The sequence below is a fragment of the Macrotis lagotis genome, chromosome 7 (genome assembly GCF_037893015.1).
Source record: "Macrotis lagotis isolate mMagLag1 chromosome 7, bilby.v1.9.chrom.fasta, whole genome shotgun sequence".
Classification (NCBI taxonomy): domain Eukaryota; kingdom Metazoa; phylum Chordata; class Mammalia; order Peramelemorphia; family Peramelidae; genus Macrotis; species Macrotis lagotis.
Genome location: NC_133664.1, coordinates 64,134,086 through 64,161,397, shown reverse-complemented (window position 1 = coordinate 64,161,397; position 27,312 = coordinate 64,134,086). Strand labels below are relative to the sequence as shown.

The 27,312-nt window shown below is 38.6% G+C and overlaps 1 protein-coding gene and 1 long non-coding RNA gene across 6 annotated transcripts in view; one reads left to right on the top strand and one right to left on the bottom strand.

Annotated features, from left to right (window-relative positions):
- The first annotated feature begins 211 nt into the window (after nucleotides 1–211).
- Nucleotides 212–27,312, top strand: part of ARHGAP21 (Rho GTPase activating protein 21) — a 153,727-nt gene continuing 126,626 nt past the window's right edge. For 3 of the 4 annotated variants that reach the window (XM_074193016.1, XM_074193013.1, XM_074193014.1), the window contains exons 1-2: nucleotides 213–288; nucleotides 1,054–1,376. In XM_074193016.1, the coding sequence (XP_074049117.1) occupies nucleotides 1,302–1,376 (75 nt within the window). In that variant the 5' untranslated portion in view covers nucleotides 213–288; nucleotides 1,054–1,301. Of the gene's footprint in view, nucleotides 289–1,053; nucleotides 1,377–27,312 lie in introns of all 4 variants that reach the window. The other variant, XM_074193012.1, reaches the window with a different exon arrangement.
- The window catches only part of LOC141492588 (uncharacterized), a 69,492-nt gene continuing 58,872 nt past the window's right edge, over nucleotides 16,693–27,312 (bottom strand). For both annotated transcript variants that reach the window (XR_012469976.1, XR_012469975.1), the window contains exons 3-5: nucleotides 23,643–23,716; nucleotides 19,439–19,569; nucleotides 16,693–17,357 (exon numbers count right to left, since the gene is read on the bottom strand). This is a non-coding gene — a long non-coding RNA (uncharacterized LOC141492588). The remainder of the gene's footprint in view (nucleotides 17,358–19,438; nucleotides 19,570–23,642; nucleotides 23,717–27,312) is intronic.

Below are 27,312 nucleotides of genomic sequence, written 5' to 3'. Positions count from 1 at the left end.
GCCCGGCGCTCCCAGCTCGGCGCCGAAGCTGCCCCGCGGCCGCCCCGGGGGAGAGGCGGGGGGCGGGGCGGGGCGGGCCGGAGGAAGCGCCGGAGGCCGGCCCGGGAAGCGCTCGGCGCGGCGGCCCAGGCCGCCCCTGTCACTGGTCCGAGCGGGCCCAGCCCGCCCAGGGACCCCGAGCCGCCCCGCCCCGCCAGGCCCGGCCGGCCCGGGCAGGTCGCGGCAGCGCCCGGGAGGGGTCGGGGGCGGCGCGGCGCGGCGGAGAGGAGGCGGCACGAGCGGCGCCCGGTGCGTGGGGGCCCCGGGAGGGTGCATGTGCGCGCGGGCACGCGCGGGGCCGGAGCGGCACAAAGGCGGCGGCGGGGCGGGGGCCGGGCCGGGCCGGGGCCGGGGGCCGGGCCGGGGCGGGGGCCGCCTCAGTGTTCCCGAGCCCGGCCCGGCCCGGCCCGGGGTGCGTGCCCCGGCGCCCCGGCCGCCCCGCTTCCTCTGGGGAGGAGGCTCGGGGGCCCGGCCCGGCTCCCCGCCGCCGGAGAAAGCAGCCGCCCGAGCGCGGGGGAGCGCGGGGAAGGGGCTCCGGCCCGGCGGGGGCCCCGAAGTTTTGAGGGGCGCCCCGAGCTGCGGCCCCCGCTTCTCCGGGGTGGGCGAGCCCCCCGGGCGGCCTTGGCCTTCGCAGATAGTTTGGGGTGGGGGCGGTTTGCGGGGATGGCAGGGGGCGTGTTTGAAAACATGAGCCGAGCTCGCCCCCAGAACTGGGTTATTGAAATGCCTTAGCCCCCCCAATAAATGGTCCGTGACACCCCCGGAACCCAAGCGGCCCCCCAGGCGCCTCCGGTTTGGGGGTCCCGGCGAGGCCGACTAGTGGACCGAGCTGACGAGCCCCCGGGCCTGGCAGAGTCCGTTCTGGCCGGCTCGCCCCGTCTGGTGGGGGCGCCCCGCACCCCGAGACTCCGGGGGGGCAGGAAGGGGCCCGGGCCCTGCCCTGGTCTGGGAGGGATGCGCCCCCCGAGCCAGACCTCCCTCCTCACTCTCTTCTTTCTTCGTTTTTTTAATCAGCTCGTTTCCACCCGACAGAAATGGAGGAGGACCCCGAATTCAGTTGAAGCCCCAAGAGAGCCTCTCGGCGCCCCGAAGGTGTTGGTGTCCTTGGTTTTTCACACGGGACCGGCCTGGTGTCTCTGACTCTCTGCCCCCCGGCCGGGGCTGGATTGGAATTGCATCGCTGGGGGGTGGGCCCGGGGGGTGGGGTCCTCCAATGTGGACTCCGGAGGATTTGCCCCTCCTTTGTCATTGGGAATGAAATCATGGCGACACGCTGGACTGGTCTACCTGAGGTAGATGGAGCCGGGAGTCGCCCCCGAGCAACACCTGGCACGGAGGTGAGAGCGCCGCGGGGACCGGGGGTGGGGGCGCCGCCGGCGTGCTACAGGGAAAAGAGTGGGGTCTTCCCTCGGATTTCAGCCGGTTAATGGTCGGTCTCGGGGCTGAGCCGCGAGAGGGTCCCCCGCCTTCCCGTTTGTCTCTGCAGGCTGCCCCTTTGGCTGGGGAACAGAGTTGCTATCCCCAATCTAGAGGGAGGACAGGAGAGACACCCCCTCCCTGGCTCCCCTTTCTCCTTCAAGGATCCTGCATTAAAGACTTTGGGGTTGGTCGGGGTGTCAGCCCCACACCCGAGGGAGCGCATCCCGGGTGATCGTGTGTGAGGATGTGATGTGGTTTGGGTTTTTTTTTTAATGTCTTGTATTTGGTTTCCTGCGGGACCCGGAGAATTGCTAGAACAGATAGATGTGTCTGCCATCGCTGTGGGTGTCAACTGTCTCTCTCCCTTGGAGAAAACGCCAGTGTTTTCCAAGAACTAAGGTTAAATCCTTGAAAATGTTTGGTAGTAAGTGTCTATGGAATCTAGTGCGGTCTTGTCTTTGGTGGAGTTCTTTTTATATGGTTTGTTCCTTATTTAGGAGCTTTGTGAATTGCTGTCCTTGGTTTAAAAAAAAAGATTGTGTGGTGCCTGTCCAGGCTAGTCTTTTCTGAAGGACCCACTGTCAGTCTATTCACTGCTTCTTATGGGCATCCTTATTGGCAATGCCAGGTCAGCTTAACAAGACAGGGAAGATGCTTGTTTCTTCAGAAGCTTTTAAAACCAGAACCAAAACTACTTCTTATATTGCTTCTTTCTTCTCTCTCTCTCTCTCTCTCTCTCTCTTATTCTTATATTTTGAATTTTTTCCTATGATGAAGGATTTTTGTTTCTGTGTGACTGGAGATGACTATAATTTTCATATCAGAAGTGCAAGAGATTCAGCAAACCTTGCTTTATAAAAGCACACCTATATTGTTATTGTAAAATTAAGTGTTTAACTTGACAACATAAATAGCTGCCATTTAGAGTTTAGTACTTCCTTCTCATCTAGTCATTTCTAGTGTTTTGACTTCATAATCACATAAAATTAACTGTAATGAAGACTATGAAATTAGCAAGTGTAACTGCATGAATTATGACAGTTTTGTAAAATAGTTTAAAGGTGAACTTAGTTTTTCCTATATCAGATAAATAGAATTCCCCCCCCCCCCCACTGTTGACTTCATATTAGGTTATCTGAAGTTGATTTTGATCTGGTGGAGTACAGTCATTTATTTGGAGTTCATTTAACTTTATTTTTTTTGTCAGATGCTACCACTTAAAGTTTACTTTGGGCTTTATTCTAGACTACATCTTAAGACACCTGTTTGTAGGTACAAACATGAACATGACTAAGTATAGTAGTAACATAATCCTCTGGTCGTTGATGTGGTACCATAATAACTCCTTTTGAAATTGGTATAATAGTTTATATGAAGGCCTACAACTTGATGATTGCTTTGATAGATTTGGCACTTAGATAACATGCATTGTCCTCCTAGGCTTGTCATATGTCTCTAATGTACACTTTAATTAGCATGCTATTTGCTTTGTACTTTGTACTTTAAAAAAAATGTTTTTTTAAATAACTCAACTAAATATTCCTGAAAATAAGATTTATACTGGATACTCTATGCTCAGGCCAGAAAGAAATGTTTTCAATTGTACACTTGACTTCTATTAGCAATTACAGTATCTTTTGTTCTTGACTGTTAAATGTCTTAATTTTGATGTTATTGGCAAGATCATCTTGTATATCTAGGAGAAATTAAGAAAAATTTTGTCTTGTCTGAGTAAAATTGCATCTTATGTAGGTATGTTAAGGGTGATCTACATATTCACAGGTAGAGAGAGTACTTCATTTTTTTATTAGATGTAATTACAGTGCATTTTCCTATGCTGGATAAACTATATATTGTGTGTGTGTGTGTGTATAATGGAAAGTGAAGCAAAATGCTCTTATATTATGAACAAATGGTTTGATATCCCAGACATAAAGAAGTGTGCACAAATGTTTCTTTCTTAATTATTTTATACTCTGTTCATAATAATCCCTGGGCACATTTATATGTATACATTTAAAAAGGGAATTATTTTACAATAATGTTGGCAGACTAGTTTGAGTGAGCTATTGTATTTATTATTTAACTTCTGCGAATTTAATTATGTTAATTGTTGCTATCTTAATACAGAATAGTGTTGCTTTAAAAGGGTTTTGTGATGGTTCTAAGTTTATAGTTAAATGTATCTGTTCTTAACTTACTGTGATGTAATAAAGTATACTTCTTAATGGTAAGACTGGAATTCCATAAACCAATTTTGTTAGTTTGTGTTGGGTGGAATTGAACTTGGACCACAGGAGAAATCAGTGAAGTTAATCAGAGTCTCATTTTCATGTCCATCTAAGTAGTCAATTCTACCTTTTCCAAATAAAGTTTATTGCTATATAACTTAAGACAAATTGTGTTCCCCTAAAGCCTTATACCCATGTCATGTAGAAATGTAAATCAACTTATTATTCTCTACTAACTGAAAATGTAACATTTCTGATGCAACTAGTTATTTTTATTCATCCATGGAAAATGGTTCAGGTAAAATTAGATTTTTTAATTTGAAAGTATGTGCAAATGAACCTTTCAAAAGTGTTTGTACTAAACCTGAAGAGCAGTAGTGTTTTCTTTTGACTCTGCAATGCAGCCTGTATAGAATTTTTCTTTTTGTTTGAACTCTGAATAAATACCATTGCCTTTGCTCATGTTCCTCATTGTAAAGTTTGTTGCTGCCTCACCTTTCTTCGTGATTCAGCTTCAGTCCCATCTCCTCTGGAACCCTTTCTTCAGCTTTCCATTGCACATTATGTTTTTAATGCTCTTAGTTGATGTTGGAGAGGTGGTGTGTAATATTGGAATTAGGGCCAGACTCTGACACATACGACCTGGATAACCTGGAGCAAGTTATTTAATTGCTCTCACCCCACCCAAGCAACTCTGAAACTTTAAGTTGAGAGGAGTTGTCCATTGGCATTGGTGCTGGAGTTTTATAGCTGTCCTAGTAGGGGGAAAAATAGCTTCAAGTCTGTATGTATGATCTCATTTGACCCTCAGAGCTGCCCTGTGAAGTATGTGTTGTAGATATTACTATTTCTACTTTAAAGATGATTAAACTGAGGCTCAGAGAAAGAGACTTGTTTACATTAGAGGTTCAAGGCTGATAGTCTCCAAATACCTGTACTTCCTCTCTCCTCTGATTCTTCTTGCATCATTCACATTTTATCATATGCTATCCTACCTTAATTTAAAAAAAAATTATGGATATCATTTCTTTTCTTCACATCACTTTCATGTTCTAATATATATTGATTCCCTCTCCCTTCTCAGATAATAAAGAATCAAAAAAGGAGAGAAAGAAAACTGTTTAGCAAAACTAGCCAACATATCCACTGAATCCAACATCATGTCAAATACTTTACCCTCACAATTCCCTACTTCCTCAGATCATCTTCTGCTCCAAGCTTGGTCATTTATAAATACATAGCATTCAGTTTGTTTTGTTGTTCTTTCAATTGTTGTAATCATCAGGCATATTTTTTAGTTGTGTTTACTTTCTGTCATTTCATATGAGTCTTCCATACTTGTCCATATTACTACTGTTTATTGTTAATTATGGTGTGACAATTTTCATATAAATAATATTTATTTTCATGTATTATAATTTATTTAGCCGTTTCCCCTCAATGGGTATCCACTTTGTTTTCTTTCTTAGTTTGGGGTGTGTGAAACTTTTCTTTCTGTCTTTGACTTTCTTAAGGTGTATGCCTTAGCAATGGGATTTCTGGTACAAGAGTCTCTTCTCTAATTGTTATAACTTTAACGATGTATGATGTAGACTTTTTTACATTGTCATTAGCTATTTGTTTCTTGCTAATCTGTGTGTGTGCTTGTGTTTATAGAACTAGTAGATTGTAGGCATCTTTATCAGTACTGTCTTGGATATTATGTACTGTATCAAACCCAAAATAGGTTCTCAAAAAAATGCAGTCAATTTTTGGTATAAAGATGAAAAATGAGGAGTTTTATATTTGTTAATTTACAAGTAACATACAATTGTACCTATTACTGAGACTTTGATATATATTATAAATTATAGTGTTTGTTTATATGGTGAACATATATAATATGGACCTGTTTGCAAAACAATGTGCCAGAAAGTGAGGAAGTCTAATAAACTTTAAACTGTGGATAGGAATTCGACACGTGAAAAAGAGAAGGAGCTGGAAATAGGGATCCACCAGAGCAGAGGTATTGTGGCAGAAAGAGGTCCAAATGGGGTGGAACAAATATGAGGAGAGAAAATAAATTAAAAGGAATCTATGAAGTTAGGTGACAGCAGGTTCTAGATCACAAATTAACTCATACTTTGGTATTAGACATTAGGTGAAGTTTGTGGTCAGAGAAGTGAATGCAAAATAGAAAGACAATTTTAATTTTTTTTATATTCAACAACAAATGATATGGGGATGTATTTAATGTCCCATTTTACCATTTGGCCTGAATTTCCCCTGAATAATTTTTATGTATTTATCATTTTTTGTGATTACCAAGTTTAAGAGGAATTGCTTAAAAATACCTTTGAAAAGGTACTTATTTAAATTCACCATCAATATTTGTATGTCCACTCATTATAAAATTACACTAATGATGGAGAATCTCACAGTGAAGTCTCTAAGCCAAGTAGGGAAGTGACTTTGCTCCTGGAAGCATCTCCTCTCTCTGTTGAGAATGCCAAATAGTGGGAAATAATTCAGGCAAGCCACTTGACCTGGTGAGATCAGTTTCCTCAATTGTAAAATGAGAAATTCCCTTGAAGTTTGAAAATTCTGTGATTCTTATGTGAGAAAAAGTGGCAGTGATGGACTGACCAGCAGCAGCATTGTCTGTTGAGTCTGAGGGTATCAGATAAGGTTTTCAGAAGCCTGGATATATCCTACTCTTTAGACAAATTGGCTCACCAGTATTTATTAAATAATTGCTTTGTACCAAATGTAGACAGCTAGTAGCAGTGACTCGGGAGTGCAGTGGAGAGCCTGGAGTCAGAAGACCTGAGTTCAGATGCAACCTCAGATCCTTCCTCACGATGTGACCCTTGGCAAACCTAAACTCTGGATTAATCTGCTGGAGAAGAAAGTGGCAAGAAAACCCCCCTGGTACCAGTGTTGGTACATCTGAGCAATTGAACAACAAAATGTACCAGACACCTTGCTAGAGATACAGATAAAGGCAAAAAACAAACCCTGCCATCATGTCTAATGGGTGAACTAACCACTTACAAACAAGATCTAGACACAGTAAATTGGAGATAATCTTAGTAGGAGGTAACTGGCATGTGGAGGAGCTGGAGAGAAAGACTTCTTGCAGAAGGTGGGATGCAGTCTGTAGAAAATCTTGAAAGAGTCCAGAAGGCAGAGGCAAGGCAGAAGAGAATTCCAGTTATTATGGACAACCAGTGAGAAAATATGGGCTCAGGAGTTGGAGATAGAGTGTCCTCTTTCAAAATTAGCAAAACAACATAGCTTTCTTGGAGCAATTATTTGATATTAGGAAAAAATGCATAAAGGATACAGGGGCAGCTAGGTGGTACAGTGGATAGAGCACTAGCCCTGGAGTCAGGAGTCCCTGAGTTCAAATCCGACCTCAGACACTTAATAATTTCCTAGCTGTGTGGCCTTGGGCAAGCCACTTAACCCCATTGCCTTGCCAAAAAAAACAAGCAAACAAAAAAACAAACAACTAATAAAAAAAATTCTAAGGATAAAACTTTTAATCATAGCAAGTTAGGTAAGATTAATTGAAACTGCCCAAGAGGAATATGTAGAGAATATAGAAAACTGTTAAAAGGCTTTAAGTATCACATTTCCAATCTTATGAGCCATCTGTTTTTTAGTAAGCCTATACTGCTCGAAGCCATGCTTAAACACTTTGTAGAGTGTGTGTGTGTTCTTGTCTCTGGAGGCCTCAAATCTGGGCCAGGCCAGAAGAAAAAACATACTAAACACATATACACATATATGTTCGTGTGTATATGTGTATCTATGTATGCAGACACCTGCACATATTCATGATACAGGTACATATATACACACAATAGACGTGCAGACACGCCTAGCTGCATTTATAGAAGAGAAGACAAAGGAAAGAGGGAGAGTTCATCCTTGAATATTCTGAGATTGGAATCAGAATCATGACATTAGTCTCCCTTTATATTTTATAAAGTTCTGCTGTAAGACCTTTAGCAAATCACGCTTTCATTTCTTTTGGTACCTCTTAGATAACCCTGAAGATGGGAATACCAATACTCTCTCATTCACAGTGCTGCTGGGAAGGAAAGGGCTTTATAGATTTCAAAGTGCTCTATCAACTGTGAGTTATTATGAGTTGTTATGTTCTTGGTGTTTGCTTTGCCAAAAGGTGCAGCCTCCTTGGACTGAGACTAATAACAGTAGCAATATGTGTAAGGTCAATTATACCTTTTTAAGCCTGAGAGTCTGAGCTAAAATATCATTTGGAGTGTAGTTAACTGCTATTACTATAAAGAACCTTCAACAAGGACAGTACTTGGCCTCCTGCAGTCCCCTAACACTTGTTAAAGTGCTCCTTCCTGCTAATCTTTTTCACATAAAATAATCATAAAATCTGTAATATGAAGATAGTAGTATCTTGTGAAAATATCCCAAACCTAAAAACTTCCTTGTCTCCTATAAGGGGAAAATTGCTAAATACAGAACTGATATGTGGATATTCTAAGATGTGTTGTACTTTTTTTAATTGATATTTTATTTTTTCATTTACATGTTATGAAAGTTTTTCAAAATTCATCCTCATGCATTTGCATATTTTTAAGTTACATAATTTCCTTCCACCCTCCTTTCCCACCTCCCTCCCCTCAGTATCGTTATTGTACAGGTGAATATTGTACACACACATTTGTGTTTAACCTGTTTAAAGATTAGTCATTTTTGGTATGAGAAATTGGGAAAAGGGGAAGGAAAGAAAATCATGATATAGAGAAGAAATTCATAAGAGAAATTTTTACAAAGTGAATGTAGTGTTTGTTTATTTAGATTCTGAAGGGTTTTTTTTTTTTTTGGTTTGTTTGGTTTTATTTTGTTTTTCTTCCTCTGGATGTGGATGGCATTGTCCACAGCCAGTCTCTCTTGGTTGTCCCAGCTCTCTGGACTGCTGAGAGGATGATCAACTCCCAGTGTTGCTGTTGATGTGTACACGTTCTCTCCCTTTTGTTCAGCATCAGATCCTGTAATTCATTCCATGCTTCTCTAGAGTTTGACCATTCATGGTCTCTATAGAAGGTTCACATACCAAAATTTGTTCAACGGTTCCCCAATTGATGAACATCTCCTCAATTCTCAATTCTTTGCCAGTAAAAAAGAGCTACTGTGAATATTTGGTAACATGTGGGACTTTGCCTAGTTTTTTAATGATTTCTTCTGGACAGAGGTCTAGTATTGGAATTTCTGAGTCAAAGGATATGATCAATCTTATTTGTGTTGGACTTTTCAAAGCCATTCTTTCTTAGGCTGGATAATGAAAATCAGAATCTTTATAAATTCATAAGGAAAAATGTGGATATTTAAAAGTTTTGTTTTCGGTTAGGAAACGAGATTATAAAATGATGCAACCAAGTTGCCTTTAAGGATTTAACCATGTGGTTTTTTAAACAGCAAGATTTCTAAGCTATTCTGACTTTCTTAAACTTAGAGGGTTTTAGGTAACTAAAAATTAACATGATTCAACAGTGGAATGGAAGTTTACTCAGATTAAGATGATCTGTAGTTCTCCTTTATTCTGTGGTGGTTAGAAATATTGTATTTGGTATTAAATATTGGGATGTTGCTCCCATTTGAATATTCCCTAGTTTATCAAGCCAGAAGATAGGGTTCCTGAAAACTCTGTAATATGAATAATAGTTTATAGGCAAGTAAAAATGTTAAGCTTAGAGAAGGAAATGACAGTCTTTAAATGTATGAAGAACTATCAGAGGGAAGAAGGGTGTATGCTACTGTTATTCTAGAGGACCAAAATAGGAACAATGTATGGAAATCGCAAAGAAGCAGATTTTAGATCAATCTAAGGAAAAAGTTTCCTATCATTAGTGTAGTCCTGCAATAGAACAATCTTCCTCCTGATATTGTTGAAAAATTTTGGTGTTGAAGCTATTTCCTAGGAAGTCTTCCAAGTAGTGCAGTAATCTCTAAGAATCTGAAAGTGTTTTAAAGTTAAATTCTATGTATTGAAGGTTTAAAGGGCTCAAAAATTACATATTAACAGCAGTTTCAGGGAATCTAGTTAGATTTGGAAGGTCTGTTATCTTTATGTCAGTGGGAAATGATTGGCCTATAAGGCTTTCTTGGTAGTTCAGCTTGCTCTGTAGTAGACTCATAGATCTCTGAAAGGATGAAGAAGTTTATAAAGTTGATACCTGATCTCATCATACATGACCTGATCCTGTGATGAAAAAGAACTCAGGGGTTTGAGCCTCTTTTACTCTTTTAACCTTGTTTAGCTGTCATATCATACTGTTAACTAATACTGAACTTGCAATACTTAAATCTTGTAATGTTGGTTTTTTGAACCCATTTGTAAGCCTTTAACATTTTCCCCTATTCAATTTCTTTTTGTTGGATCTAGACCAGTGTCTTAGTCTGTCAAGATATTTTTTCATCCTTACTCAATCACTCTTAATTTTGTCATCTGCGGACTTGACATACAAGTCCTCTATGCCATTAATCCATTGATAAGCATTAAACAACACAGGGCCAAGAAAAATTTCTGAAGCTGCCATTGGAGAACTCTTTCAAAGTTGACTGTTGGTTGGGCTGGTCTTTCAACTAGTCCTGAATCCATGTAATTATACTATTGTGAATTCATATCTCTTTAGTTTTTCTACATAATAGCAAGGTAAACTTTATATGCAGTGGGGGTTCTTAAACTTTTTTGTGTCATAAACTACTATTGTAGTCTGATTAAATTTATGAACCTTTTTTTCAGAATTGTTTCTGAATGCATAAATTTTTATATCTATCTATTCACACATATATACATATATACATACACATATAAAATGAATTACAAAGGAAATATATTCTATTGAAATAAAGAAATAATTTTTCCCTATCCAAGTTTACACATCTAGCCAGAGAAACCTGATTAAGAAATTCAGATCTGTAAAATTTTTCTGATCTGCTAGTTTAGTAACCCTGTTTAGAAAATAAGTGGAAAGGTTAGGTTGTCATGACCTATTGACAGTGGCATGCTGACTCTCCGAGATCTCTGATTTCTTTCCAAGTTATTCTCTAATAAAAATACTTTACAGAATTTTGTCAGGAGTTGAAGTCTCCCAGGTCTGTAGTTGGCAAACTCTAGTTTCATTCCTTTTGTGAAAATCAGAACAGTGATTGATTGCCCTTCTCCAAACCTATGAATCTTCTCCAGTTTTCCAGTCTTGCAATGATCACTGAAGATTATATAGTAATGATTTTTGTTTTTTCTTTCTGTACTGTTGGTCCAAGAGATAACTCTTTGGGACCAGGTGAGTCAGATACAGAATGACTAAGGTCTGTCCCGCTATCTCCTGGTTCTCACATCTGTTCTTATTTGCCTTGTTTAACTCATTTCGGTCCAAAGAATCTTTATTGTGTTGTGTTTTTTGCAAGCAATGGGATCAGATGACTTGCCCAGTGTCATACAGCTAGGTAATTTTAAGTGTCCGAGGCTGGATTTGAACTTAAGTCCTTCTGACTACAGGGCTGATGCTCAATCTACTGCTCCACCTAACTGCCTCAGAATCTTCTTTTTCCTCTGGCAGGAGTAGAAGCAAAATATGAGTTGAGTGACTCTGTATCATCTTATTCACCTCAAGTAGTGGTCTTCACTCCTCTTTGCTCCTTCTCTTTTATCCAATAGAATTTTTAGGGTTTTTTTTTGTTGTTGTTTTTTTTGTTGTTGTTGTTTTGGTAAGGCAGATGGGGTTAAGTGGCTTGCCCAAGGCCACACAGCTAGGTAATTATTAAGTGTCTGAGACCGGATTTGAACCCAGGTACTCCTGACGCCAGGGCTGGTGCTTTATCCACTATGCCACCTAGCCTCCCCTATCCAATAGAGTTAAACCTCTTTTTTTTTTTAAATTATTTTTAGTTTCTTTTCTAAAATAAGCTAATCTTTGAGCTTTTTTTTCACTCTTGAGTTCTTCAAACCTAATTTGAATTCTTTAATTTATTCTCTATTATTTATCTTAATTTTTCTGAACAGGTCTTTTAAAAGGCTGAGTTGGCTGATAAGTTAGATGGCTTTGTATTCACATCAGTCTCTTTAGATATAGCCCTTTCTTCTTTATTGGAATTGTTTCCCTATGTGTTTTCAGAATCCATTCTTCAGACTTTATCACCTTTCCTCACTGGAAGGCTTATTGAAAGTCCATGAGAGAAATGAATTTGAAGCATATGTAGACCGCTAAATATGTGTAAACAGTACTTTGTGGAATTAGTCATATTTCTGGGTAATGGTGTCATGGACATCTTACTCAAAATGGTGAGGAAGGCAGTCATTTATAACAAGTTCTCAGTGCCTGGGACTCCTTGGATAACTCCATTTTCTTGAACAACTCCAGGCTACCCAAAGATAACACTTTCCTAATTATCACAAAGTGCCAACCAGTAGGTGATCTGAGAGTATTTACTTTTGTTAATGCTAGAACTATATTTGATTAAAAATTTGGTACTTTACAATTTCCTTTTCCTGTTAATCCACTTTACTTTGAATTAAAAAAAATTAATGCACAGTTGCATAGTGTGTTAATCATGTTACTACAAATTCTTTGTTGTCCTTAAACCTTATTGAAGATAATTTCTATTTATACTTCATTGTTCTTCATGCTGTACTGGCATTTAATAGACATTAACAGATTTTTTTAGAAATTTTTAACTTTTATTTTTACATTATTTTTATTTTGAAGCATATTTCTTCCCTCTCCCCATTCCAGAAAGTTATTTCTTGTAATAAAACAGCAAAAAAGTGAAGAGGGTAGGTGAGAAATAATTTCAGTAAACTATACCATCTGAATCTGATAGTATATATAATGTTCTAAATTCATAGTTACCCATTTCCACAAATAATGGTAGGTGCATTTTCTCATCTTTTCTTTGAGACAAATTTAGTCATTTTAATTACATGTTCAGTCTCTTTTTGTTATTGTTCTGTTGTTTTCATCACTTCATATGTCTTTCAGTGTTTCTCTGAATTCTTCAACCATAATTGGTGACAGTGAAGTAATATTTCACTAAATTCATATAATTTTTTAGTCCTTTGCCAATTGATGGGTACTTACTTGTTTTCTAGATCTTTGCCACTATACAAAATTTCCTGTTTAATCCACCTACTTTGAAGACTATACCCGAAGGGCAGTCCAACTATGCATACCCTATGATCTAGCAATACCACTAGCAGGTCTGTGTCCCAAACATATCATAAAAAAGGGGGGAAAATATCCACTTGTACAGCAATATTTATAGCACTTCTTTTTGTTTTGGCGAAGAATGGGAAATTGAGGGCATGCCCATCATTTGGGGAATAGCTGAACAAGTTATGGTACATGAATATGATGGAATACTATTGTGCTACAGGAAATGATAGGCAGGTGGATTTCAAAAAAAACTTGGAAAGACTTCCATGAACTGATGCTGAGTAAACCAAAATATAGTAACAGCAACACCAGCCGTGATCACAAGATTTAACTTCTCAGCATTTCAGGGACCCAAGAAAATTCCAAAAGACTCATGATGGAAAATGCTCTCCAGATCCAGAGAAAGAATTGGGGAATAGGAGCCAATCAAAACAAATTATTTTCACTTTTTGTTTTGTTTTTATAAATTTCCACTTTTGTTCAATTTCTTCTTTCACAATATGACTAGTGTGGAAATGTGTTTCAGTGATTTCATATATCTCACATGCATCAGAATGCTTACCATTTTAGAAAGGGGAAATGGGAGAGAAGGAGGGAGAAAAAATTTGGAACACAAAATCTTATAAAATGTATGTTGAAAACTATCTCTGCATGTAATTGGAAAAAAATAAACTCTCCCCCTCCCATAAAAAGAAAGTTTCTATATATGGGATTCTTTTTTTTTATCTTTGTTCTTGGACTATATACCATTGATCGCATCTCCAAATGAAAATAGAACTTGTTTTCTAGAATAGTTGGACAAATTCAAAGCTCTATTTTATTTTGGAGTACTTATCTTCCCACAACCCCTTTCCAACATTGACCATTTCCATCATTTAAGAACTTTACCAATTTACTGGACATCAGATGTTTGTGATTTAGTTTATGTGAATACTGATGCAGATCATAACCCTTCTCTAATTTATATGATCTTTGAAAATGGTAGAAATTTATCACCTGGTTATTTAGGGGCAGCTACATAGCTCAGTGGATAAAATACTGCACCTGGAGACAGGAAGATTCATCCAACTGAATTCACATCTAATTTCAGACACTTATTAGGTGTCTGGGCAAATCACTTTACCCTGCTTGTCTCAGTTTCCTCATCTGTAAAATGAGCTGGAACAGAAAATGAGAAACCATGCTAGTACATTTGGCATGAAAACTTCCAAATGAAGTCATGTGCCAGACACAAGTGAAAATTGACTGAACAGCAACCACAAAAACTTACCTAGAGATCATCTGGTGTGACTCTTATCCTTTTTTTTTTTTTTTTTTGGAGGGGGTGCTCCAGCCTCATCTGGAGACCCATTCTTAAAGAATCCTTTGAGAGAATTCTTTCCAGTTCATACATAAGCCCTATGAGAACTTGAATGCTGTTGGCTCAGCTTTTGGAAACCCTTATAGACTGAAGAGAATAGACCTTAAGTAGATGCAATTGTTTAAAAACAGCCTTTCTTTCTGGTCTTTCTGGTATACAGTGCATTAAGTAATGTTATTGTTATCCTCTGAGGGTTATAATTTTTTACTTTGCTTTCTACTCTTATTGAAATAAGAATTTTCATTATTAGTAGGTATTGAAGAATATAGTACTATGCCTAGCCAAATGGGTAGAAACAAGTCATAGGTTGCTGTTTCTGCCCACAGAAGTATTTATTAAAACCATTGTACGTAAAAATTTTTGGCCCTGGAAAACCTAATCTTAAAGACTGTAATAAAATGAAGATTTTTAAGAGGTGAAAAAAATTGATTTTATCACTTATCTGGTATATTTTGGTGATAGTATATTTTTCCTTTTCATTTGAAATGAGATAGTGGCCACATGTAGAACTTTTCATCTATGAATAACCACCAGGCATCATTTGTGAAATTTCTATTTAAATTATGATATTAGACTATATACTTAGTTATTAGGAGTTTCTTATAAGCAAATCAAAAGCTTAATCATTTGTCAGCTTCTCTTATGTTCTAGGCATTGTGGTAGGTGCTAAGGACATAAAATAGGAGAGTCTCTGCCCTCCAAGAGGTTATTTTTAATAGGGCAAATTTCTTTACATTTTTTGAGGTATAGAATTTTTTTGGCAACTCATGGATGTCTTTTCAGAATAATATTTTTAAAGTCCATAAACTAAAATACTTGGGATTCCAAAGGAAACCAATTATATTGAAAAATAGTTATCAAAATATTTTAAAAACAAGTTCATGTACCCTAGGGTAAGAGCTTTGCCAATAGAATTATTCATTGAACTTAAATCAGTTGCCTTGAAAATTATTGAACTTTGTTTTAAAAACACTGCTTCTATTACTGTGATAACATTTAATTTGAATATTTTGAACTCCGAACACATTTCAGAATAATTGAACAACCATTTCAGAGCAGTATCATTATAGATACAGTTATGCTGTCCGATTATACAAGGAGAGAAGGAATTAGTTTAAAGAGCTTTAGCCTCAGAAGGTTAAGAGCTAAGGACTGTTTAAGTTCACTGAGGCCCAGAGAAGTTAAGTGATTTGCCTTGGGTCACAGAGCTAGTTAGGATTAGAACTAGAAATAGAACATTTTAAAATTTAAAAAAATGAAGTTTCCATTATATACATTGCACTGTGCTAGACAGAGCAGGTGATGAAAAGATAATAAATAAGGCATTGTCCCTCTCTTAGGAACTTTTAGGCCATTAGTGCTTTAAGGTTTTCAAAACTGAAAGACCTCTAAGCTTCTTTTCAAAGCTTATTCTAAGAATGGGAAATTCACAGGATAGTGTAAGTAAGTTAATATTTCAGAACTTAAATGTAACCATGCTGTCACTGGTATGTCTATTCTCTTTACCAGTTAAAATCACAGAATTTGTCCATTTTTTCTCATGTGCAATTTTTTGTATGTGTTCTTCCATAATACTTCATTGGAAATCTATCATCAGGTAATAAACCTTATGAAATTTCAATATTTGGAATATCCATGTGCTATTCTCTTTGCTGCTTTCCTTTCTTGTTAACATATCCTTGAGGATGCCCTTTTATATGACTTTTGAGCGAAGATTTTTTTTTGTAATATGCAGTACCTTATATTATCCTTCAATTATGCTCCAAGGAGTGACCTTTTCCAAAAACTATTGCTTGTGTGTAAACACTGTTGTGCGCCCTGTTTTGTGACTGGAGTGGGCTCCTTTGTGGACCGATTACTAATGTAGGGTTGAACTCAAGAGCGTGGCTGATCAGGGAGAGCTGCTTCTGCAGAGGACACATTATTTGCTCCACCTCCTTTCCCACAGCAATGATTATGATCTTGGGGAGGTTGTGTGGAATGTTAAGCCTTCTTCATCCTTGCTTAGAGGATGGGCTTAAGGTCCCTGTATAAATACTGTCAGCTCCTGTCAAACCCTCAACCCTGGGGCAGATGTAAGTGAGGAGGTTTCAAGGAAGGCTCAAAGGCCAAGGGTCTGGGAAGGAGAGAAGTAAGGGCAACCTCCAGTTTTCCTACTCTTGGTTTACAGCAGAGGGAGAACTGTTTTTAAAGTTTAGATTAGGGCTCTTTACTTGAACCTTTATTGTAAGCATTAGAGGGAAGGGGAGGCAAGTTCCAGGGTTCTCTCGGAGGTGCTTAGTCCAACTGATTACCCAGCTCCTTGGTCTAGACCAGGTTATGAGAGAAACCGCTTTTGCTTAGTAAAAGAACCAGGCAGCAGCCCCTTTTGAGGCAGCCACCATGTGATAGATCAGGAGCCCAAAGACCTGCCTCAGAGCCCTGCGTGATCTTGGTGAGTCGGTTCAACTCACTGTGTCTCAGTTTCCTTGTTTTGTAAAATGAAGGATCACCTTTTAGACCCCTTTGTACTCCAATTCTGAGGTTTGGTGACCTGGAGGCTTTTGCAGTTGTGATTCTTCTGATGTTACAGTTTCCATGATTCATGAGTATCATGAGTATTCATGTGGTATCCCTTAGGAAGATAGTTTTAACAGAGCTACAAATTCATCTATTAGGAGCTTCCAGTGAGTGATGTCTTTCAGATCAGCCCCTTTCTTAGCAGTCTTAGAGTTTCTGGGGTCTTTGCCCAGGTCACATGGTCAGTCTGGATCAGGGAGGATTTGACCCTAGGACCAACTCTTTACCCACCACCCTGTTATCTCTCCAATAGGGAGAATTTATTTCTTAAAAAGCTGGACTTTGGTGTTGGCTGTTTACACTTTGTGAAAATGCAATTTATTTCCCAAATACAATTCAGTCTGCATTCTTCTGGTTGTTCCATTTGGGGCCCAGGTCATGGAGCCTCTGCAGTACCCTTGCAGGATTAGTTAGTTATGACTGAGGCGGTGGTGTCTTGTGGCCGAGAAGAGTGCTGGGCTCTGGAGTGGCTCCTGATGTCCAAGCCCACTTCTCTTACTACCCAAATCCATTGAAGCAGGTTGGGTGACGTCTTTTGTTACAAATTCTTCATCTTCCAAATCTGAGATCCTGTTAATGACAAGTAAATCAACCACTTAATAACCTCACCCCATTTAAAGAACTAATAACATACTTTATTTAGCTCTGACTTCTTAACAAAGTGAGAATACATGAGTCAAATAACTTAGTAAATCAATTTGAAAGCCACTGGATGAAGTGAAGTGACAGTAAATAGGTATATTGTCATTGGCTGGGGATCTTGTATAAAAATTATCATTTTGAAATTTCAGGTAAGTTCCAGGAGAGAGTTCTCACAAAAGAACTTTTAGCAACCAAGAATTATGAGTTACTCCTTACCTACATGTGATTTCTAAGTTTCAGCCTACTTTCCCCTGGAATGTCCTTGTGGGTTATGGGCCCCCCAAAATGGGTGATGGTGGTAATGATGCTTTTTGCCAGCAGCTGTCATTATACCATCTTGGTAAATATTAAGTTCTAAAAGCTAATTAAGTCACAACAGTTAGAGGAAATTGTACTTGTAGAGACTTGTGAACTGTAGACGTAGAAAGTCCAGGGTCCTCTAGAACCTTAAGGAGAGGTACTGGGGATCCAGCCTGACTAGTGAACAATGAAGGGGGCTGCAAGAGGAACCCCAGAATATATGCTACATATATTTCTATATTATAAAAGAATGAAATAATACCTACTCTCTGAAGGCTACTTTGTAATAGAAGAACTAGACTTTTTTAAAAGTTTGTCTGCCATAATTTGGACTATGAGTTCTTCCACTTGGTGTTTTTTGTTTTTGTTTTTGTTTTACATATATAGATTACTAGACCAATCTCTTGAGTTAGGGTGGCTGAGGCCTAAAGTATTCTGTTGCATAAGGCAGTAAGTACAGTGTTCTTTGAACACCAGAGCATTTGTAGGACATCCCCAGGGTTGAGAGAATATATTTTCCATTTGGATATTGCACAGGACATCTTCCTTAGCAGGGATGAATACTCTTTTGCAAACTTGTGTTTCTCTCATTTACTCTGTGCCTCATATTAGTAATCTAAAGGTGGTTCATCAGAATTGTGTCCTTGTTTCTATTGAGTTTTATGTCATCTTGTTGTTGTTGTTTGTCCTTCATTCTTAAAGAGGACCACAATTGTCAGGAAGGTGATGCCATGATAAGCACATGAATTGGATTTGGGTGAGGAGGCCTGTGCTAAGTCACCAGCCTCACTTTCTCCTCCAGAACCATCTGGGTCCAGTGGCCAGAAATGAATCAGGATGACTAGAGGTGGCCCATGGTGCAAGGCAGTCAGGGTTAAGAGGCTTACCCAAGATCACACAGCTGGTAAGTATTAAGGGTCTGAGGTTGAATTTGAACTCCTGTCCTGAATCTAAGGCCAACGCTCTTATCCAACAGTGTCACCTAGCTGTATCATCTTAGCATGTGGGAGAAACTGCTAGAAAAGAATTTTCGATTAGTGTTTGTTTCAGTGAATTGTTTAGTAGACAAAGATCTCAAATCTAGAATATCAATAGTAATTCATCTTTATAGTTGATATATGAGTTAGTGTTCTCAGTATCATTTTTTCTTTTTTTATCACTTTACACTTTATACACTTTACAGTAAAGTGATAAAGATACAGAAATAAAACCTACCCTTTTCTCTGGCCTCTTTGTGAAGCCTTTCCTGATCATTCCAAACTTCTAGGTTCTTCCTTCCCTCTTTAACTACCTTGTATTGAGTCTGCAAATATCACAGATTTTATCTTCTCATCTTCTTCCCCCATCTTCAACCTCTAGATTGTTTAAGATTCTGGAGAACCAGAGACATTTATTTTTTGTTGTTTTATGTTTAGCACCTAGGACAGTGCCTGACATTGTATTGGTTCTTGCTAAAAGCTTCTTAATTGTTAGAAAATGAATACATTCTTTGATCTTATTTCATTCTTCAGTATTCCTTTGGTGGATTAAGCGAAGATTTCAAAAGTACATTATGTGATGTGGATTAAATTCATTAGTAAAATTGACTCTTTTAAGTGAGAATCAAAATATTTAATTAAACAAGGTATATTTCTTATGCATTATGGTTGTCTTTTTGTTCCTCTTTTTAATTAAGCAGGGAAAACATAGAGCTTGTCATGAGTCATTACCAAAAGTTAAACTAGCAGCTAATTTAACCACCATTCCTCAGAAGTTCTCTCAGTGGTTTTTGGTCTGTTCCACTGTCTTCTGGAAAGTTCCTTTTTTCTCTTGCTTGAGCTTCTTGAATACTTATTTCATCCTAGCAAGAAAAAAAACCAAATCAATCCTAAAGCTAAAGAAATTATAAAACACTTTACATTCTTACCTTTTGTCCTTGAGCAAAATATGATTTCCAACTGTGACTTAGGGATAGTATTTTTGATCTATCCAGAAAAAAAATCCAACAACATTATTTTCCATCTTTAGGTATTTTCTTGAATTTTCTCCCTTATTTGTAGAACTTTTGGGATATTAGTGATTTTTCTTCTTTCATTTATAAATAAAAGCATTTTTGCAGTTAATATTACAAAAATTTCATTTTAAATTGCTTCTGTAATCTTTCAGTAAAATTATTTCATTTCTGGATATGCAAGTCCTTGAAGGAAGAGAAGTGTTTTTCAGAATTTGTTTTTATTTGGAGACATTTTTTTCATTGAAGAATTTGAAAAAAAATTGGAATTATTTACATAATAGAATAGTTATCTACTTTTTTGTGTGATAACATCTAATTTACTTTCTTGCAGAATCTTATGTTATGATCACATATAACCTGTTGCTTTTTTTTGAAGATTGTAAAAAGGATAAAGAACCTTTTTTATATGGAACAACTACTTTCATGGATTCTTTAAAAGAAAGAGAATATTTTATCTTTGTAGAATTATGGCCTGGTCATCTTAGCATAGATACATTGAAAAATATTGTAGATTAAATAAGTGTTTTCTGATCATGTTACAAGTTATGCCAAATTATCCACATTCTCTCTTTTGAGTAAGATTCTTCAGATAGCAGAGTGCTCTGACTATTTTAGAATCACAGATTCTAGAGTTGGAAGGCAATTGGAGACCTGATATATCTTACTTTTCATTAGTATGTTAAAATATATTGTGATTAATTTTCTTACTTATAAAATGCGTGTCTTGAACTGGATAAACTCTGAATCTGAGGTCCTATGATTCATACCTTAAAATAAATTCTCTCTCTAACATCAATCAATCAACAAATATTTGTTAAGTGATATAAATGTACCTGACCCTGTGCTAACCAGGGCAGAAGACATCCCTGACCTCAAGGAGTTTGCAGTCGAATGGGGGAGTTGACATGTAAACAGAACTCTTCAAAGCATGTTTCATTCAGAATAGATGAGAAATAACAGGGAAGGAACTGAAATCACAAAGGTCTAGGTTAGATTAGGTAAGTAAAAGTTGGAATTTTTGTTAGAACATAAAGGGAGATGGGGAGATGAATAGTGAGACTGAAAGGACAACCAGGGAAAGGCCAAGAGCTGAGAGATGGACATGTCTGCTTGTGGAATGCCCGGGAGGGCAGAGGTACTGGCTCAGAGATGATTTGCTAGGGAAGTAAGACACAAGAAGACTTGATGCGGTGGGAGGGGACTGTGTTAGGAAGTGTTCTGAATGTCAGAAGGTTTTATATTCACTCTTGGAGGCCATAGGAAGCTATTGGAGCTAATGACATGACTGGACTTGTGCTTTTGTAAAATCACTTTAAAGGGATAAAGGGGAATGGATTGTAGTAAGGAGAGACTTGAGGCAGCTCATCTCATCAGCTGGTCACTTAATTGTCCAGTTGGGAGGGCAGGACAGTCTTGGTCAAAAGAGAGACAAGGGGGTTGAAATGGATGGGACTTGGCAACGAATTGGATATGGAGTTTAAGAGAGAGAGTCAAGGTACCAGGGCGACGTCAGGGTGTCCACCTTGAGCCTGAGAATGGATGTTGCCTGTAATAGGCAAAGGAAAGATTGAAGAGGGAAGATAGAGAGTTCCATTTGGATCACATTAATTTTCATATGTCTATTGGACATAAGAACATCCAAAACAGAAATCATCTTTCCTCAGTCTCCCCAATGCCTATTCCTAACATTCCTTATTATTGTAGAGATAACACCATCCTTCCAGTCCATCAGGCTCATAAACAAGGAATCATCCTGGATTGCTCACTCTGTCTCACCCTTCATATCTAGTCTAGATAGATTGAATTTAAAATGTTTTCTGGACCTCCCATTTGAGATGTCTGACAGCCAGATGAAGATGTGAGCTTGGAGGTTAGCAGGGAGTTTGGTACAGGACCGGTAGATTTGAGAATCATTAGTATCACATCCCTGAGACTTAGTGGATCTCTAGCCTTTGCTTAAAGATCTATTCTAGGGGCAGCTAGGAGGTGCAGTGGATAGATCACTGGCCCTGGAGAAGAGAACATGAGTTCAAATTCAGCCTCAGATACTTAATTAACTAGCTGTATGACCTTGGGCAAATCATTTAACCCCATTGCCTTATAAAAAGAAACAAAAAAATATATTCTGAGGGAGAACCCATTTACCTCTTGAAGTAGATGATTTTGAGTAGCTCTGTAGGGAAATTCTTCTTTTCATTAACTAAAATTTTTCTTACTGCAACTCAAGGACAACCAAAAAAGGGCAACTAGAATAGTGAGGGGGCCTGGAGATCATGCCATATGAATATAAATGGAAAAATCCTGGGGGAAATTGATTGGAGAAGAGGAAATTGAGACATGGGTCATAATGGTTGTGTATTTGAAGAGACTCTTAAATAGAAGAGGCTCCCAATTTTTCATTCTCACATGATTTAGCCTGGAATGCAATGCTTATGCAATGTCTCCAGAAAAATGTTGAGCATATTTTCCTTGGATAAAAATGTTATACAGTATAAAAATTCTCTCTTTGTGTGCACTCATGTGCATGTGCACAAACATATACGTGTGTACAGATAGTTGACCACATACAATTGAAAGTTTGAGCTACGGTCCGAGAAATTGCTTGGTTTTTAAAGCAACCAGGTAGCAAGTGAACTTACCTCAGAGCTTTTAACTGAAAAGTGAAGTAAAAAAGATACTATGTCTATATAGTAAAATTCCCCAAACCTAGAATCTTTTTCCTTTATAAGCTTTGTAGTTTGGGAAGTTAATCATCTCCTTTTGTAAAATTTTTGTAAATAAGCTTTTAAATAAAAGTCTTTTAAAAAAGAAAACCAAAACAACTTTTAACTTCCAAAGCTTAAATTCAAAGCTCAGGTTCCTTAGACTAAGCAGGGACAACTGTGTATTCTCCCCCAACAATAGATAATGTACCATTCCTGAAGTTCAGCTTTGAACCTTGAACTTCAATGAATCCTTAATCTAATATTTCATCTCACTACATTCTTTGTCCTTCTCTGCCACACCCTCTTTCCCTTTCTTCAGTCTAAATAAGAAAAAAACACCTCTAATTATGACTTTAAAATGGAAGAAATTGTTTGGTCTCTTCCCTCCTCCCCTCTCCAACCTAACACTCATCATCCAAATTGTCAAACTTGACAGAGTGCTCAGATATGGGAAGGAGGAAACAGTGTTGAAATTTGCAGAGTAATGAAAAGCTGGCTGCAACATGACTTAAAAAGATAGGCATGAAATATATGCTTCTGTGTGTGTGTGTGTGTGTGTGTGTGTGGTACATTTAACCAATTCAATATATAATCTTGAACTACTTTGATAGACAAGTTTTGCTAATTCTTCTGTATCTTTAAAAATAGTATTGGCATGCTTTGGAAGGAGTAAGTGTTATGATAGTTCTAAGTATTATACTAAGTGAATCAGTCAACAAATATTTATTTTCTACTGTGTTCCAGACTGGGGATACAGAGACAAAAGTGAGTTAGTCCCTTTCATTATACATGTGGATAAATTACTAAATCATGTACACAATGTGTAAATATATGTACAAAATGTGTATGTATGAAACAAATAGAAGATAATTTATGAAGGAGCAATTAGCATCAAGGATATTCAGGAAAAGCTTTTTATTTGTTGAGTGGTGTTCAGCAAATCCTAAATTGTGGTTAGATATAATACCTAGGGATTAAATCTTAAAAACCCCTTATAGATTTGAATATACTGTGTGTAACCTCAGTTAAATGTCTGTTTTCTTATGGGGGAGCGTTATTGTATTGTGAATAATGGAAAACCTTAAGAAAGTTAAGGGAAAAATAATCCTTGTATTGAAAATTTGTGTTTAAAATCCAACAATTTCCATATAGCACATCCCTGATGAGTATTCAGCCAGTGAGAACCTGTGATAGTAGAAAGAACTGGTAACTTACCTGAGACTGGAGAGGCTTGCTTTTTGATCAAGCCAGGGATCTGTGCCACAAATAAGCTAAGAATGCATGATGTCCTTCAAATAAAACAGAGAGAGACATGCTTAATGACTCTAAAGGGCCCACAGGCACAGTTTTAAATAGCTGGAAAGAAAGAAGGGGTCTGTTTTTGCCTGTTTGAAGAAGTAAATATGATACTGAGAAAGTTCCAGAGCAAGTTGGCAACTGCCATCAAATCCTTGCCTCCAGTAATTAGACTAAGCCCAGATGTTAGTTTAGAACAACAGGTTTTAAAAAAAAAAGCAAAATTTCTAGGGTTGAACCAACTGTAACAGCTGACCTGTTGCTTTAGCAAAAATTTAATCAGATCAGAAACAAATGTGAGGGGCAAATCTTTCAGAGGCATAGAATATTGTATCTCACATATAGGAAATAATGCATTTTTATTAAATTTAAATTACTGAATTGAGAACATTTGGATCCAAGCTTTAACTCTGCTACTTTTTGTGATGAGGTACTTCTCACAATTTCTGGTCTCAGTTTCTTACTCTAATAAAAGTTTTTACATCTCAAGGTCCCTTCCAGCTCTCAAGTTGATGACCGAAGGGGAGGAGTGAGATTGCTCTGAGCGCCTCATCTCCCCTGGGACACAGCTCTGGGAGGTCTCCTGCTGGGAACAGCTGCAGAGGACCTGGCCTGTAGGGCCAGTTAAGCAATCTTCTGGCTGGAGTCTCTCAAGCGTTGTAGGAGTCCCCGCCAGAAGTGTGACTTGTGCACATGTACTTGGGTGAGGGGTGGTGGGTCATAATAGAGCCATACATCTCTGGGAGTAGAGATCTTGAGTTGAGGTTCTGGGACCTTTCTGAGTTAAGGGAACTTATATTCTCCCATTCCATGTGTACTCCTGAGTTTTCTAATAAAAACTCCTTTGGGGCAGAGGAAAGACAGGGAGGGACTCCTGCAAGCTCTTCCTCAGACCACTCCAAATACCTCTAAATAGTGACTCTTACCAAATTCTAGAGTGCCAGAACCCACTCAGAAGGCTGAATGAAACAGTTTATTAGCCCAAGATAACTTGGAAGATCAGCAGGAAGGGTCTGTTACACCAGGGTCAGAGAGGGCCCTCAGCACAGGCTCCAGCCTTCCAGGAACAGCCTAGTTGCATCCTTGGGGGTGCATGGGTTTGTGGCAGTGATGGTGGTTTCCAGACCTTTCAGCTCAGGGACTGCCAAGGACAATTGGAAGGGTCAGTGGGAAAACTCTGCTGCACCAGAGTGAGTGTGTGGCCCCTGGGGCCCAGGAGCAGGCCTGGGGAGCCTACCTGAAAGCTGCTTACAGAGCACTCAGCCCATGGTTGGTAAGGGGGTTGGGGGGAGACTATAGAGATCTCTTGGCCATCCCTGAGGTAGGTCTCTGTGGCTTTGCCCATACTTAGATCCACTTCACATTTTGAGGCCTCCTCCCACCACAGTGGAGCAGGGACTTTCTGTAAAGAGGGGTGCTTGTGGTCATCAATAGACCAGAACACAGACCAGGAAAGCAGTCAGAGTTTCTCATAAGACCTTGGAGGACTTGAGGTCCCTGGGGTGGGGGTGGTTCCTGAAAACAGGTGCAAAAACCCTCAAAAGCTTGGGACGGTGTATCCTCTAACCTGGGAGCAGAGTCCACCATAATATAGAGTTAAAATCAGGGAATAGGCTGGGGGAAATGAGCAAACAGAAGGAAAATAATCTGATCAGAGAAAATTACTTTGGTCCCATGGAGGATCAAAATATATACTGAGAACATGAGGTCAAAGCTTCTGTATCCAAAACCTCCAATAAAAATAGGAATTGGTCTCAGATTATAGAAGAGCTCAAAAAAAGATTTTGAAAATTAAATAAAGTAGGTAGTAGAAAATTTGGGAAGAGAAATGAGAGCAATGGGGAAAATCATGAAAACTGAGTCAGCAGCTTGGTGACGGAATTACCAAAAAATACTGAAGAAAATAACATCTTAAAAACCAGTTTGCTCAAATGGAAAAAACAATCTGAAAGGTCAGTGGAGGAGAAGAATGCCTTAAAAAGTAGAATTGACCAGATGGAAAAAGAGACACAAAAACTCTCTGAAGAAAATAATACCTTCAAATGTAGAATGGAGCTAAAGGAAGCTGATGACTTTGTGAGAAATCAAGAAACAATAAAACGAAACCAAAAGAATGAAAAACTAGAAGAAAATGTGAAATATCTCATTGGAAAAACACTGGAAAACAGATCCAGGAGAGATAATTTTAAAATTAATAGGCCATTTGGAAATCATGAACAAGAAAAGAGCCTTGACTTCATTTTTAAAGAATTTCTCCAGGAAAATTGCCCTGATAGCCTAGAAGCAGAGGGCAAAATGGAAATTGAGAGAATCTACCAATCACCTCCTGAAAGAGATCCCCAAATAAAAACTCCCAGGATTATTATAGCCCAATTCCAGAACACCCAAATCAAAGAGAAAATAATCAGAAAGAAAATTCAAATGTCATGGTGCTGCAGTTAGAATTAGACAAGATTTAGCAACTTCTACAGTAAGGGCTAGTAGGGCTTAGAATATGATATTCTAGTAGGTAAAGAGCTTAGATTACTACTGAGAATTAACTACCAGAAAAATTGAACATCCTCTTTTAGGGGAAAGATAGACTTTTTTTTTTTAGGTTTTTGCAAGGCAAATGGGGTTAAGTGGCTTGCCCAAGGCCACACATCTAGGTAATTATTAAGTGTCTGAGACCGGATTTTGAACCCAGGTACTCCTGACTCCAGGGCTGGTGCTTTATCCACTACGCCACCTAGCCTTCCCGAAAGATAGACTTTCAATGAAACAGGACTTTCAAACTTTTCTGTTGAAATGACCAGAGCTGAACAGAAAGATTGATCTTCAAGTACAAGTCTCAGGTGAATCATAAAGAGGGTGGACAAGAAGGGCAAATTATGAGGGACTTAATGATGTCGAACTGTATGCATTCCTGTATGGGAAGAAGATACTAATAATGAATATTTTCCTTTATTAAAGCAGTTAAAAGGAGCATATATAGACAAGGCACACAAGGTATAACATATTATGAAGATGGAGTCAATGGGTGAACAAAAAGAATGTATTGGGAGAAAGGGAAAGGAAAGGTAGAATGAGTTAAGATATTTCACAGAAAAGGCAAGAAAAAGCTTTTGAAATGGAGTGGAAGAGGGGGAAGGTGAGGAGGAATGAATGAGCCTTCATTCTCATGGAAATTGACTCAGAAAGGGAATAACATTCACACTTAGTTGAGTACAGAAATCCATTTTACCCTTGAGGAAAATAAGAGAGGAAAGGGATAGTAGTAGTAAGGTGGAGGGGGGGTGTAGATGATAGAAGAGATAGAATATTGTGGGAGAGAGAAGTCAGATACAGCACACATATGACGAGGGTGAAAGGAAGGAGAGAATAGAATCAATGGGAATGGGGGAGGAAGGGGAAATAGGATGGAGGGAAATAGAGCTTGTAATAGCAACTGAGGGAAAAATATTGAAGTAAATTCTCTAATGGACTTATAAAGAATGCAATCCATCTCAAGACAAAGCTATTGGTATTTGAATGCAACATTTTTTCCTCATTTTTTTGAGGTTTCTTTTGCTATGTAGGAGGTGCCTATGGTTTCTTTTACTACATGACT